This window comes from Thunnus albacares, chromosome 22 (genome assembly GCF_914725855.1).
Source record: "Thunnus albacares chromosome 22, fThuAlb1.1, whole genome shotgun sequence".
NCBI classification, from domain to species: Eukaryota; Metazoa; Chordata; class Actinopteri; order Scombriformes; family Scombridae; genus Thunnus; species Thunnus albacares.
The window spans coordinates 3,471,379-3,486,192 of NC_058127.1; the positions used below are offsets into that span (position 1 = coordinate 3,471,379).

Here is a 14,814-nt window from a genome sequence, read left to right on the forward strand (position 1 = left end):
AAATTTTGAACAGACATCAGTTTATTTACACTACAGCAGACTACAGTATAACACACAAAAAAAGCAATTTAACCAATGTCACACTGAAAACACGACATAAACAGCAGGGAGGAGAATCTAAATTAAAAACAGAAACAACATTTTTAGCAAGTAAAAAGAAAACAAAGAAAATTCAATCATATTTGAATAAAAGCAGAAATAGGCATAAAAATCCTGTTTTTGTTTTATTATACTTTTAATTTTAGGACACTAAAGTGTTAAAATAATTGCCTATGTATTAACTATCTTATGAAGGAGGTCCCCACACCAAGTCTCGAACTCAAGTCTCTCAAATCATAGACGACTGTGCTGACTACTGAGCTAAAAGTTAGACCTCTACCTATTTATACACCCATAACAGAGAGACAGCACAGTGTGTCACTTATAGGGAGGAACTTCAAAGGCAATTTTTGCTTTGCACTTTGCGCTTTTCATTTATTACCTATTTTTTACAACCTATTTTTGTGGAAAGGAAAGGGGGAACAACAGGTTATGGAGAGTCCCTTGAGAGCTCTTCACTTGTGTCTGTAGTTCAGATCTCTGGGGAACACCCCCTACTCTGGGAGTGATGTCCACATGAGGAAATGTGCATCATGCAGCAGGTGGATGTGACTCCCCTCATTGAGACCTGCTGATAGACGTAACAGTGGAGCAGAGAAGAGCGATTGACATAGCAATGTAACCGACCTGCGTGCTGGTATTTGACATGTTTTTTTTTAAATATTTGTACAAAATAAATGTTCGTAAAAAAATTCCAATATTTGTGCCTTGGCGAATAACAGTCCAGTATTTGGATTCGGCTCCACCCCGATACTGTATATCACACACACACAAAATCAAAGTCAGAAGTCACCTGTTTCCAAATTGCACAGGTGTGTTACACTGAAAAGAAGCATAATGTATTTATTTTAGAAAAATACAAAACTTAATCATCATGTTATTACAATATATTCAAAAAGGGACAAAAACACAATATTACAAAACTTAAATCTGGGTTTCATCCAAATCTATGTTTTTTTTTTTAATGGCTGCTCTTTTATCTGTTATTTATCAGCAGCAGGTCATACCTTAAACTTATTTTCACATCGGTCTGACTACTAGGCTGAAGGATCCTTTTTTGTCACAAAATTACAGGATATCAGCAAAAGAAAATTTTCATCCACTGCTGTCATGTGAATTTGGAGTTTTTTAAACAAGATGAAGAGCTGGTGGCGCTACATCTCCAGTAGGTGTTAATAAACCATTGCAGAAGAAGAGGACAGAACAAGATGATGTCATTAAAAAGCAACAGTCAAAGCTCAAATGATGGAAAACTATGTAGAAACATGATGGAAATATGACATTTCTGTTTGTTTCATGCATTGATTTGAGGAAGGTTACAGTCTCCTCATCATCGCTCCACACAGATCTGATATTTTCAGCTCTTCAGTGATGTTTAAGTCACATGATTCATGTATATCATCACTTTATCACCATGTCTGTTTCCTTTGCACTTTGTTGCATTTTGCTTTTATCAATACGTCAACTTTTCCACTTCAGCAAAGTGTAAAGCCTATTTTATGATATTTATTAATTATTATCATTATTATTATTATTAGTAGTAGTAGTAGTAGTAGTAGTGGTATTTTGTTTTCTCTGTCACTACTCAGTTGTTTTGGGGAGGGGGGGGGGGGGAAGAAAATGCAAATGCAGTTAGAAACGCACCTTGTGATACAGTGTTAAAAGCCAAATCTTTAATCATTAAGTGCACATTAAGATCAAATAACTTGATCATGTGTTAAAAGGTTTGTTTTGTTGTCCTCTTTCTTCTCTTTTGTCTCTGACTTAAGTTTCTCCTGTATCTCATCTTGTTGTCTGTTTATCTTTTCCAGTTGTTCATTAATTTCCTCCACGTGGCTCTGTAGTTGCTTGTTCTTGTTTGTCATTCTTAAAACCTCTATATCAGTCATCTTCATTACTTTATCTATGGCCACGCCCACTTTCTGTTCTTCTTGCTTTCTCTCGTCCAGGCTCCAGTTGATCGCTTTAATGATTTCTTTTAGTTTCAAGTATCCCTGTGCTCTGTTTACTGTCTTATCTCCCTCCTTCTCTGATATTTCTTTCTCCACTGAATTAGACTTTGTTTCATTCTCCTCCATCAGTTTCATTGTCTTCTCCTCCTGGACGGTTATTTGCCCTTTTTGGTTCAGAAGTTCCTTCTTATGTTCCTTCAGTTTATCAATCTGCTGCTCCAAATGTTTCTGCTCTTCCGCTTCCTTCTGTAACTCCTCATTAAGTTTTGCCTTTTCCTTTTCCAAATCCACCATTTTCTTGCTTTCAGTGAGCTGCACCCTGGTGTCTTCTCCCTCCTTCAAAAGGCGTTGTTCTGGTGAAACAGAAGCAGAAACCATATTAGACACCGAAGCCAAACACACATTAAGTTAATATTATTTAATTTAAATGACAGCAGTATACTACTTCCACTATATGATATAAACTTTGTTTACTGCAAGTAAGAAATCACAATCTTCTGCAGTTGATTGATAAAATAATGAAATAGGTGTGTAAAGAAGATTGCATATCCTTTATGTATTTCCATCTCAGTTTTTATATTGCACGAATGTCTATTCTTTAGTTTCATGTCTTTGCCTATCATTTGCTAAGTCTTGCTTACGGTGTATTTTGATTGGTTAAATAGCCTATCAATCAATCCTTCGTAGTAGACATAAGTTGTATCCCCTTCCAGTTGCTCCAGAGAGTGTCCAGATGATGAAGAAGATGAAGTCTGAGGGCCTTATTTTAACGGTCTGAAGCGCATGGTCTGAAGCACATGGTGCAAGTGCATTTAGGGTGTGTCCAAATCCACTTTTGCTATTTTAACGGCGGAAAAATGGTCGATGTGCCAGGCGCATGGTTCAAAGGGGTTGTCCTTAGTCTCCTAATTAATTATGGGTGTGTTTTTGGTGTAACATGCAATAAACCAATCACAGTGTCATCTCCCATTCCCTTTAAGAGCCAGGTGCACTTGCACGTTGGCGGATTGCTATTATGGCGGCGCATTTGCCAAGTAGTAAGAAGGAGCGCTTCTCTGCAGAGGAAACTGATCTGCTCGTGCGCAAAGGGAAAGCACACGATCCATAATGAGCACACTGGCCTCTGCTGCTCCTGGACCCTCCTGTGGTCAGCCACAGACCACCAGTTTAAGGTCCTGTTCATTAATTCATTGCAAATTTACCTTCATTTGGTTTTTGAAAAGGTTTATTTTTTTTAATTACAGCTTCGGTTTCTGTAAAATCGTTTTGTTCAGTCATGGAGTAACAGGTCAAATCAGCAGGGTTTTAATTACTGAAAGTATGGAAACCTGATCACTGTACTCTCAAAAATGTTAAAGAATATTTGTTAATTATTGTTCAAAAATTAAATGATCAATTTTAATCATGTAAAAAATCATCAACACAGTTATCACTTGACTTGATCAGCTCTCCAAGGTTCTGATCCTGCTGCTGGCAGCAGCTAGAAGCTGTGCAGATTTATTTCCTTCTTTAGTTTAATCACTGTTTTCACCTCATTTATTTCCTCATGTCATCATGTATTGATGCTGCAGGAAAGTCGATCTGTGTCTGATCTGTTGTTGTCCATCTGTTTAAATACCTCCGTGTATTGCCACGATTTGGTCAAATAATTAAACAATTTAATCCGTCATTACTGCGATTAGTTAATTCTGATAAATATTATGAATAAGCATTATGACATGTATTTTTTAAAATATATCAATATACACATTAATAATCTTTCACATTGTAATCCTTTTATTTGTTACCTTTTGCATGTTTGTGCGCTGCTGCGCATCCTGTATGTGTAACAAGCAGAATGTATGTTGTGCACCCGCCTCTGTAGGTGCATATTACTGTCCCGATAATGCGCCTTAAAATAACAGTGAAACATTGCACCATTGACTTCAGACCAGGTTTTTGTTGGTCAATAGCGCAATCACTCTCTGCTGCCTCAAGATAGCAATGCGCCAACAATGCACCTGACCACACCTTACTTTTAGACCAACACGTCCATGGGCGCTCTGATGGGCACAAGTGCATTTGCTATTTTAACAACGTGGACACTGGACGGGAAAATGACAACTGCGTCGGTCTCAAAATAGCAAAGAGACTTGTGCGGTGCTTGGTGCCACTCTGCTCCGGGTGTAAGATAGGACCCTGAGAGTGCATCACTAGTGAAATCCACTGCTGGATAGCGAGCTCTTATCTTAGTTGAGTTAAATCGTAGTTTACATCGCACAGTTAGTGGGAGTCCAGTGCACATCACCTTGTCTGATTTAACAAGGTGATATTTGGTCCTCTCTATACCAAAGGAGAAAAATACACATTGCTACTCATTGTCAAGACACTGTTAGATAAACTACCTACTTATATATCTAGCCTTTTATCCTGCCTGTTATCCTGGTTTATATCATACAGTGGAAGCAGTATAGAGTGTAAAGATATTATTTGCTGTCATTTGAATGAAATAATATTAACTTAATTTCTGTATGGCTTCAGTGTTTAATGTGTTTAATGTTATTTCTGCTTCTGTTTGTGCACAGAGATCAAGATGCATCACAAGAATAAAAATTACATTACAGTTTATAATTACATAGAAGAACATCATCACTTGAAGAGGGAAGAAGACATTAGAAATCAGCTCATGACTGAAAGCAAGAAAATGGAGGATTTGGAAAATAAAAAGGCAAAACTTATAGAGGAGCTACAGAAGAAAGAGAAAGAGCAGAAATATGTGGAGCAGCTGATTTATATACTGAAGGAACAGAATAAGGAACTTCTGAATCAAAAGGAGCAAATAACTGTCCAAATAAGGAAGACAGAGAAACTGATGGAAGATTATAAAACAAAGGTTAATTCAGAGGAGAAAGAAATATCAGAGAAGGAAGGAGATAAGGCAACATGAGGAAAAAAGAAAAAAGAAAGAAAAAAAGACAAAGTCAACAGGAAGCACTATTTCAATTTTCCTCTACTATTATTAAAAACCTCGAAAACACATGATGAATAATACCATTAGACTGTTCAGTATTAATAAATAAACACTGATTGACTGACTAATTTGTATTACTGTTACTGTAATGAACTGTTTCATATAACCATCTAAGATTTTCAGAATTGATAATACATTAATAAAAAAGTTAAAAAAAATAATTTTTTTGACTCACCATGTTTGTGTTGTCTCCATTTCAGGACAAAAATGACAACTACAAGAATAAACATGAAGGCAAACAACACACTGGTGGTGACAAAAGCAGCACAACTGGATGGAGCCATGAAGAAATCATCTGAAATGATAAAAGTAAGAACAATAAAACTGTGTGTTTGATCAGTTGGAAGCTGGAAGTTGGAAGAAACAACTTCTACCTGGAACATGGATGTATGTCTCTCTGGTCTGGTTGATGTTCTTCTGTTGGACTCTACAGGTGAAGTTGTTGTTGTGTCTCTTCTCTACAGTCACTCTGCTGCTGACAGTATAGAGGTCATCAGGACCTCTGACTGTCTCTGTAGGTCCAGCAGAGAGGAGGTTTCCCTCACCGTCCAGCCAAAACATCTCAGGCTCTGGATTCCAGCATTTAGACTCGCACTGTAAAATCACCCCGCTGGAGGATCTGTCAATCCCCACTAAGCTGATGCCAGGTGAGGAGACAGCACCTGATTATGAGAGAGAGGAGACATTTCAAACAAAAATCATTGGATAAGAGTGCACATAGTCCATCCTTTGTAAATTTCCACATCTACACTTTCAAATCCACTACATTTCAGAGGGAAATATTGTACTTTCTACTCCACTACATTTATTTGACAGCTTTAGTTACTTTTCAGATGAAGATTTGACACAATGGATAATATAACAAGCTTTTAAAATGCAACACACTGTTAGAAATGAAACCAGTGGTTTCCAACTTTTTGGGCTTTTGACGTCTTACAAAAAGCAGTGTGTAGTCGGGGTCACATTTCACATGTCTATGAGTTGTTAACAGCTCCACCAAATAGTGATTTTTCCCTCTAAACTTCTCACATGCTTTCATTTCAATAAATGTTCAAATGATCCAATATTTCAGCAAAAATCAAAGCAGAAAAGTCCAAAAACTGAAAACTGTATATAAAGTAGTTGAAACTAGCTCCACCTCCAGCAGCTACAACAGTAACATGCTGCTCTAACACTGATGCTTCACTATTAATAATCTAATGATGTCATATATAATAATATATCAGTCAGAGGGACCAAACCACTACTTTTACTGCAATACTTTAACTACATCAAGCTCATAATACTTATATACTTTTACTGCAATACTTTAACTACATCAAGCTCATAATACTTATGTACTTTTACTGCAATACTTTAACTACATCAAGCTCATAATAATTATTAGTCGAGCAGAAGAAACACGGTACCCACATGACATTTTTTTGTAACTTGTTTTTTTAAGGATCCTAACCGTGTCTAGTTAAGAAATTTTCATGATGCCAAGGTCAACTAATAGCCCATGGGGTTGGTTCGATGGCCATCTTGAATTGATGTCCATGTGACTGGCAAAAAAAACTGATTTTCACAACTCCTGAACCAGCCAACATAAAAAGACAAATTAACCCACTTTTTCATATAATTTTGAGGCCAGGACTGAAATGGAAAGATCACAATCACTCTTTATTGGTGAAAAACAGGCAAATAACAAACTTATATTTTAACAATATAACTTTTACTATTTTGTTTCTAAGAGAGAAATTTGCCTTCAGCTTTACATTTTCAGCAGCAGCAGCAGTACGCATGTGTTTAGAATAGCCATAGCAGAGGGCACGAATGACTTCTAATATCCATTTTTTCTGGCGAGTGGGACTGAGCCTAAAATATGTTATTTGCCTGTTCTTCATCAATAAAGAGCGGTTATACCATGTCAATGTCCTTTATATTTGACTGGTGTCAAAATTCTATGAAAAATTGGGTTAATTTGTCTTTGTATGTTGTCTGGTTCAGGAGTTGTGAGAATCAGCGTTTTCTGCACTAGCGTGGACTTCAATCCAAGATGGCCGCCAAATGAACCCTATGGACCATTAGATGACTTTGCCAACATGAAAAATTCTTAACTAGACACCATTAGGGTCCTAAAAAACCGGTTACAAAAGAATGCCATGCGAGTAAATGGGAACCTATTTCTCCTGCTTGACTATTTGTACCAGTGTTTCCCCTATAATTGTACAGGCCTGGCGGGCCACCAGGCCAACGAGAACCCCCACCAGGCCAAAAAGTGCCAAAAGTAACACCAAATATCCATTAATCTGGAAATCAATAGCATTTGGGAGCCTCTGTACAGCACTGTTCCAAAACATGAGTCAACCTCTGTGTGGTTGCCTGTGAAACTCCTAACCTCGCTCCTTCTGATGAATAGGGCAGTGTGTAATGTGTGTGCATAGCAAGTGAGTGTTTAAGAGAGAGAGAGAGCGAGCAGCAGAAAAGTGATGGTGAATGCGAGTGGAGCAGAGGAAAAGGTTAGCAGTAAGTTGTCAATCTAGTAGTACAGTACAAGCTACATTGTGTCAATTAATAAATGCTGCAGCTTCTCAAGACCAAGAAAAGTTTCACCTGCTGTATCCCCAGCTACTGGAAAGGTGAAGGGGTTTAGCCCTGAAGTTAGGTTAGCCTAACCTGCCAACGCTAAACAGAGACATAGAGAATGGAGGAATGTGTGGCTGCTGACTCCCGCTGAAAAGGATGAATGGATGAGAGGAAAAATTTAAAGAATATGTCTGGCGATTTTCTAGATTTTTCTTATTGTCAACATTTGCAGAGCCAAACCAACAATGAAATGATTTCCTAACAAGTATTGTGTGTGTGTATCCAAAGCATAATATAGCCACATCCTTTAAAGCACCTCAGGTAGAAAAGCTCTATATGTAGTGCAATGCAGTTTGGTCTATTTACTTACCAACAACAAGCTCAACAAAATATTCTTTATACAGTTTTGGAATGTAGCATCTGTATGTTCCTTCATCAGAGATTTTCACTTTGGAGATTTTCAGTGAAATGTCTCCGCGCTTCAGTTTGTCAATGGACAGTGATGTTCTTCCCTTGTAGGCCTTGTTTTGATCCACTAGAAGTTCCTGACCGTTGTGCCACACAAAGACAAATCTGGGGTTCAGGTCAGGTCTCCCCCACTCCAGGATCATTGGAGCAGCATCTGTTGGAGGCTTCAGCTGACATGGTAAAACAACGTCATCACCAACCATTGTCATGACACGCTGAGACTGACCTGGAAAAAGTAGATTTATTTTAAAATTCTGATCTTAGAAAAAACATTCACCTCTGTACGGTTAAATATTCATGACTTATGCATAAGAGTTTCAGAACTACAAGAATGTATTGTAGGCAATGAAGCTGTTTTAGAAGCACAAATAAGCTAATCTGATTAATTTATTGGAAGCAAGTTGTCTGTCTTGATAGATTTTGAAATATTTGAAGTTTGATGTGATGCAGCTTTGAGGCCCATAAAAATGCTGATCAGAGTCATTTTAACACTACAATTCAAACTTTGTTCATATGCAATGAAAATGTATTTGGACACAAAGAGTTCAGTTGTGATCATATTTACTATTGTTCTGCTTTTGTCTCCTGAGTTGTACCCCAAGGCTGCACCCTAGGCCCCATTTTATTTTCATAACATATGCTTCAAGTGGGGTCTGTCTATAGGAAGTTCAGCATAACATTACCACTGCTATGCTGATGACATACAGCTGTACTTCCAACGGAAACCAAGCAACACAATCCTCTGTCTCTTTTAAGTTGGATGGCCAAAAATATTCTTCAGCCAAATTAAAGTAAAACAGAAGTCCTTATTATCAATCTTGAAAATGTACCTCTGGGTATAACCAGTTCTCTGGGGTTTTTGCCCTCAAATCTTTCTTTTGGCAGTCCAGAGACAGTTTTACAAGAACAGCTTGACCCTCACTATTAGATCTTCCCTATATAGGACTGAGTATGTTTCACTGGGAGGATGCAGGTCTAGATCACTATGCTGATGATATCCAGCTGTACATCAAACTGGCTCAGGCCCTTCTGCAGCCATGTCATACCTCAGTACCTGTCTTGAGGAGATAAAGGCCTGGATGAGCAAAAATTTCCTGCAGTTAAAAAGCAGCAAAACTGAAGCTCTCCTTATCGGCATGCTACACCAGGTTCACCCCTCTAGCTCCAAGTCACATCAAAATGTGTAATAGCTATATTGGCCTGCATTCCCCATACCTCATCTCACCTTTGATGGCCAGGACATCCTCCTTTCCTCCTCTGTCACTAATCTGGGTGTCAGATGACTTTTGATGACCATAAGACATCTATGCAAAACCTCTTTCTTCCATCTCAAAAACATCTCTAAACTCCGCCCCTGTCTAACCCTGTCAGATGAAGAGAAACTTGTCCATGCCTTTATCTCCTCAAGACAGGACTAACGCAATGCGCTCTTCACAGGGATCCATGGCAGAAGCATCCACAAGCTCCAGTGCATTCAGAACAACGCTGCCAGGATCCTGATGAGCGTGAGAATCCATGAACATATAACACCAATTCTGTTTTCATTGCACTGGCTCCTTCAGAATCGAGTACGAAGTCCTGCTCACATAAAAAGCCATTAACAGACATGCGCCTCCATACCCACAGGAACTGATCAAACTACAAACCTCCACCCACACCCTCAGATCTGCCAGCAGCTTGCTCCTCCAGGCCCCCAGCACCAAGCTCCGCACCATGAGGGATTGAACCTTCTGCTCTGCTGCACCATGCTTGTGGAACAGCCCTCCTACCGATCTGAGGGCAGCACAGACCCTAGACTCTTTTTTAAAAACCTTTTTAAAAACCTTTCAATTCAGGAAGGCTTTTTCATCTTAACTCTTATGACTATTTTCTTTATGTTGTGTGTTGTGTTTTTAATACTGTCGCACTTTGAGTTTCACTATTAATGAAAAGTGCAGTACAAATTGAAAGTACTATTATTTTATTATTATTATATATCACCACTTTTAAATCCCAGCTATATCCCACCCGTGAGATACTTTTTTCATCTTTTGTAGCCTGGTGGCATTATTTACAGGATTACTTATACTAATTCTGACGTTCTGGTTGTAAAAGGTAATCATTCACCTTTTAAATGAGACCAGGGTTATGACTGTAATCAAAAGAGTTGAGGAAGAGTAACCGTCTTATTTTTTTTTACAGGCATCTCCCTGTTTTTGTGCACAAAAACAGGGAGATGCCTGGTAAAAGGCTAAATTTGTCTCTTAAAGTTATCTAACTAGTTATTTTTGTTTTGTTTGACTTATTTAACAGTATTAAAATGTATTCAGTGACATGAAGCACAACATTAACATTTAAGTGAAACCACAACCTTTCATCAAGTGCTTATGTTGCTGAAACCTGAACAGATATGGGATGCAGGATTACATTTGCAAACACAAGGTAATTGGGAACAATCTAGTCGTATATAAATGGAATTTATAGGAGACGCTGTTGGCCCATCACTCAGCCCATTCTAACATAGTTTTGTTCCTGCATGACAGGAGATTATTAGTCAGCATTTTGAGAGGAAAAATATTTATATGTGGTATGATCTCTCTCTCAGAGATATGATACATTGTACTTCTGATGTTATTATTTGATTACATTGTTTCAAAACCTGACAATGCTCTCTTTTTGTTTATTGACTGATTAAGCAATTATCCATTACACTTACTAGAGATGTGCAGAGGGCCCAGTATTTATATTTGTATCTATACTTGTTGAATCAGCAAAATGATTTATATTTGTATTTGTATTAGAATAAAAGTGGAAATAAGTGTAAAATATATTTTTTTATTATGCTTTTATGATAAAGTGTTAAAATAATTGTTTATGAATAAACTATCTTATGAAGGAGGTCTCCACACCGGGTCTCAAATTCCAGTCTCTCAGGTCATAGACGACTGCACTGACAACTGAGCTAAGATCAAGTGCCTTGTCAATGTGCAGACAGACCTCTACCTATTTATCCACCCATAACACAGAGACAGCACAATGTGTAACATGTAGAGAAGAACTTCAAAGGTGATTATTGCTTTGCACTTTTCATTTATTGCCTATTTTTTTTTACAACCTAACTTTGTGGAAAGGAGAAGGGGAACAACAGGTTATGGAGAGTCCCTTGAGAGTATTTTGTTTGTGTCAGTTGCTCAGCTTTATCTCTGGGGAACACCCCCAACTGCGGGGGTGATGTCCAAATAAGTTAATGTGTCATGTAGCAAGTGGATGTGACTCCCATTGTTGGATTTGCTGAAAGACGTGACAGGAGAGCAGAGAAGAAAGACTGAGCACACCCCTAACACTTACTATACCTTGCTAATTTGTCTCTGTGTTAGTTACCTCCACAAAGGTGTATTAGGAGAATGAAGACAACGATGTGGTCGAAGGTTCTCAGAAGAAATTTAAGAAACAGTCCTTCCTTCATGTGACCCATCTTGGAGTGCTGAAAATTCAGATACACATGTATAAAATATTAATTAGTAGAAAAAAGGTTCAATATTATTACAGTAATATTCATCCAGAAAAGACAAAATAAATAATTACAAATTCATTGTGCGAAGGATGTTTTAATTCTGATAACAAAACAGCCTGTTTTAGCCTGGAACATTTACAGTCAGTAAGATTTTTAAATATTTATATTTATATTTATAACATGTCAATTTATCACAAATCACAAATTTACAATCTTACAGCAATATAACATCCTCTGTCTTTAGACCCTTGATTCAAATAAGAAAAAAGTAAAAACAAAAAAACCTTTAACAGGGAAAAAAATGGAAGAAACCTCAGAAAGAGCAACAGAGGAGGGATCCCTCTCCCAGGACTAACAGACAATAGATGTGTGTAGAGAATAGACCAAGAAAGTCAAACTACAGAAACACAGCACAGAAAATAAGATGAAAAAAAACTTAATGGATTTGTGACATATGAAGAATGTGTGTGAATGAGTGAAAAACAGAATGGACCTGAGTCAACAGGTGCTATCAATGCCTGATTTTAGGCATGGAGCAGTTTTAAACCCATATAATACTTAATTCAATACATTGTACACATTTCCTCCTGGACAACTTTTCAGGCTCACACATGGGCACAAGAGCTCCGTCTACAGACTGATTTCCATAAAAAGTGACTTATTTGTTCTGTCATAGTCCGTTTATTTTTGTACCACTAATGCAAAAAAGCTTTTTCTCTGCCATCAAAGCTTTTCACTTTGTATGCAGTTAAACTTTAAGGGAAAGAGATGTTTGTTGTTCCAGACATCAACGGTTGTTCCAGCTTCCTGCGGTTGTATTTGCATCGTTTTATAGATCTATTTTCTCCAAAATAATCATTGATGTGGCAATTTTATTTAATGTGCACTAATTTCTCTGTAGGGATGAGTAATGAAACCAGGTATTAAACAGGCCCCGGGCCAAATTATTAGAAACCATCAATATTGATAAGCTTCAACGTTACAGGTTCTTTTACTGGTACTTTTTAATGTTTTGTTGTAATTTATTTTCATGCTGCAGCCTCTCCTCTGCTCTCTATGTCGGGGCTGAGCTCCTCTATACACACACACACACACACACACACACACACACACACACACACACACACACACACACACACATACGGAGTGAAGTCAACGAACAGCAGAGCACAGGTGAAATGAAGATAATTCGAGTTGATGACAACTACGCTCATTACTCTAAGTGCAATAAAACCTTCATGAGTAAAAATCCAGTACTTCATCAATACACCTGTTCAACAAGCAACACGTAGAAAAGTGATATTTCAATCTGCTCTGTCTGCAGTCTCTCATCCAGTGTTTTATATGACCACAGTGCACCGGCTCAGCTAATAGTGAATTGTTACGAACAAGCTAAAACAAAAACTGTCTGTCTGTAGTCTAACTGTTTCTTAGTTTGCCACAAATCTTATGAATTGTCAAATTCTTTTAAACTTAGTTGCTGACTGAGACATTTATTTTATTGACATTTTGGTCATAGGGTTCTTAGGGTTAGTTTATATAGTGATTTTGCTGTTGTAAACATTACTGTTAGTACTCTAGAAACATTTAGTTATATTTAAAATATAAATAAATTCTAATCTTGTTCTCAATTTATTCTTTTTAAATAACACATTTTTAAAAAAGCAATTCTTTAGTAATGAAAAAGAACCTATAAGTGTATCGTTAAAGATCCAAACCGAGAGGTATCGATAGGAGTAGTGACTGTCAGTGTGAGGTCAGAACGAGAGACGGTGTGCAGTCACATATATTAATATGAAAGTGACAAGAATTTTAACTTTTTTCTTTACTGACTGATGTAGATTCTGGTGACTTTAAAGTTGATAAAGATAATAAGTACAGATATTTGGTTTATTTTTATTCTAAAATGGAGTTGGATAGTTAAAATAAGTAGGCCTACAAGTTTTTTTGTTCAGTAAGCAGATAAATAGGACTCCTTCATCAATAATAGCATACTTTTTGAAGGTAAATATGTTCTTTTGCCAGGGACAAAAATCATGTCCAGAATGCACCAAATTGCACCATTTAAAAAAAATGTTTTAAAGAGGAGCAGGCCCCGGACCCCCCTAGTTGACTTCATACCTTCAGAGCTTGTCGTTGTGCTGCTTCACCACACAATCTGGACACCAGTAAAAAGTGTTCTCACCTGCACCCGTACTAACAAATCTTTTCTCGCTTTAATATCTGTTAAATGTACAGTATGCAACACCAGTGGTAACTTCATACTTTGATTTAAGTCTATGATCTACTGTAGCACAGCCTCAACAGTCTCACATTCAATTTGTTGTGAAGGAAGGCCTTTTTTTCTATATACATATATATAAATATAATGGAAATTTATGTTTTGATTATTGAAAGCATGACAGCAGCAATTTAAAAAATGTAGAATTGTTTTCGAAAAATCCCACATACCTGTTAAGAGCATCAAAGTGTCGCCTCACCTCCCAGTAAGCTGCGATCAAAGTCCTCAGATAAAATGGTTTGTACTTTGAACAACATGGTCATGTGTAATATGATGAAGTGTGTTGTCTTTTTTATCTGGCAGGCTTGTCTGTAATTACATTTGTATATGTTTTTTATACTAGTAAGATTTAAAAAGATATGTATGTATATGATAAATATTAAGAATGTATTTTTGCTTTTATAATTTGAACCATTGGTGAAATTGGTGGATGCTAAAACTCTCCTGAAACCCTGACTACAAAGAAATGTCTCTATACAATTTATACCTGAACCTTTACCAATAGTTGTAGGTAAGCTTTTAAGTCAGGCCTTTAGAATAAAGTATGAAATAAAATACAATAGGAAGAACATCAGATTTGATGTCAGGTTTTGCAGGCTTCAACTTGTTTTATTATATTAGACTGAACAACATTGACTGTTTAATATTTATTTTTTGCAATCTAGGCCAGTGTCAGCCCAGTTTCCTTATAGCATCTAACACATTTCGGTGTTGGGACATGGTAGGAGCAGGTTTTGTTATTAGCAATAATCAATAATTATCTTTGATAATTAAACGTGTTAAAATTAAAATGAATAAAATTATGAATTGTACAAGCTGTTATCACAGTATGTATACACACAATCACAGGAAACTTCTCTTTAAATGCACAACAGAGTTTATTAACATTAGCAGTATCAATTACAAATCAATAACACTTCAATTAATAGACGTCTATCATATA

General features: G+C 37.0%; 1 protein-coding gene across 1 annotated transcript; it reads right to left on the reverse strand.

Annotated features, from left to right (window-relative positions):
- Positions 1-1,669: 1,669 nt before the first annotated feature.
- LOC122974139 (butyrophilin subfamily 2 member A2-like) lies at positions 1,670-14,127 on the reverse strand. The gene is made up of 6 exons (XM_044342060.1): positions 14,042-14,127; positions 11,458-11,560; positions 8,000-8,323; positions 5,436-5,723; positions 5,237-5,356; positions 1,670-2,404 (listed from the first exon to the last, which is right to left on the reverse strand). Exons 2-6 carry the CDS (start codon positions 11,549-11,551, stop codon positions 1,797-1,799), a joined length of 1,434 nt encoding a protein of 477 aa, XP_044197995.1. The 5' UTR covers positions 11,552-11,560; positions 14,042-14,127; the 3' UTR covers positions 1,670-1,796.
- Between the last annotated feature and the right edge of the window lie 687 nt (positions 14,128-14,814).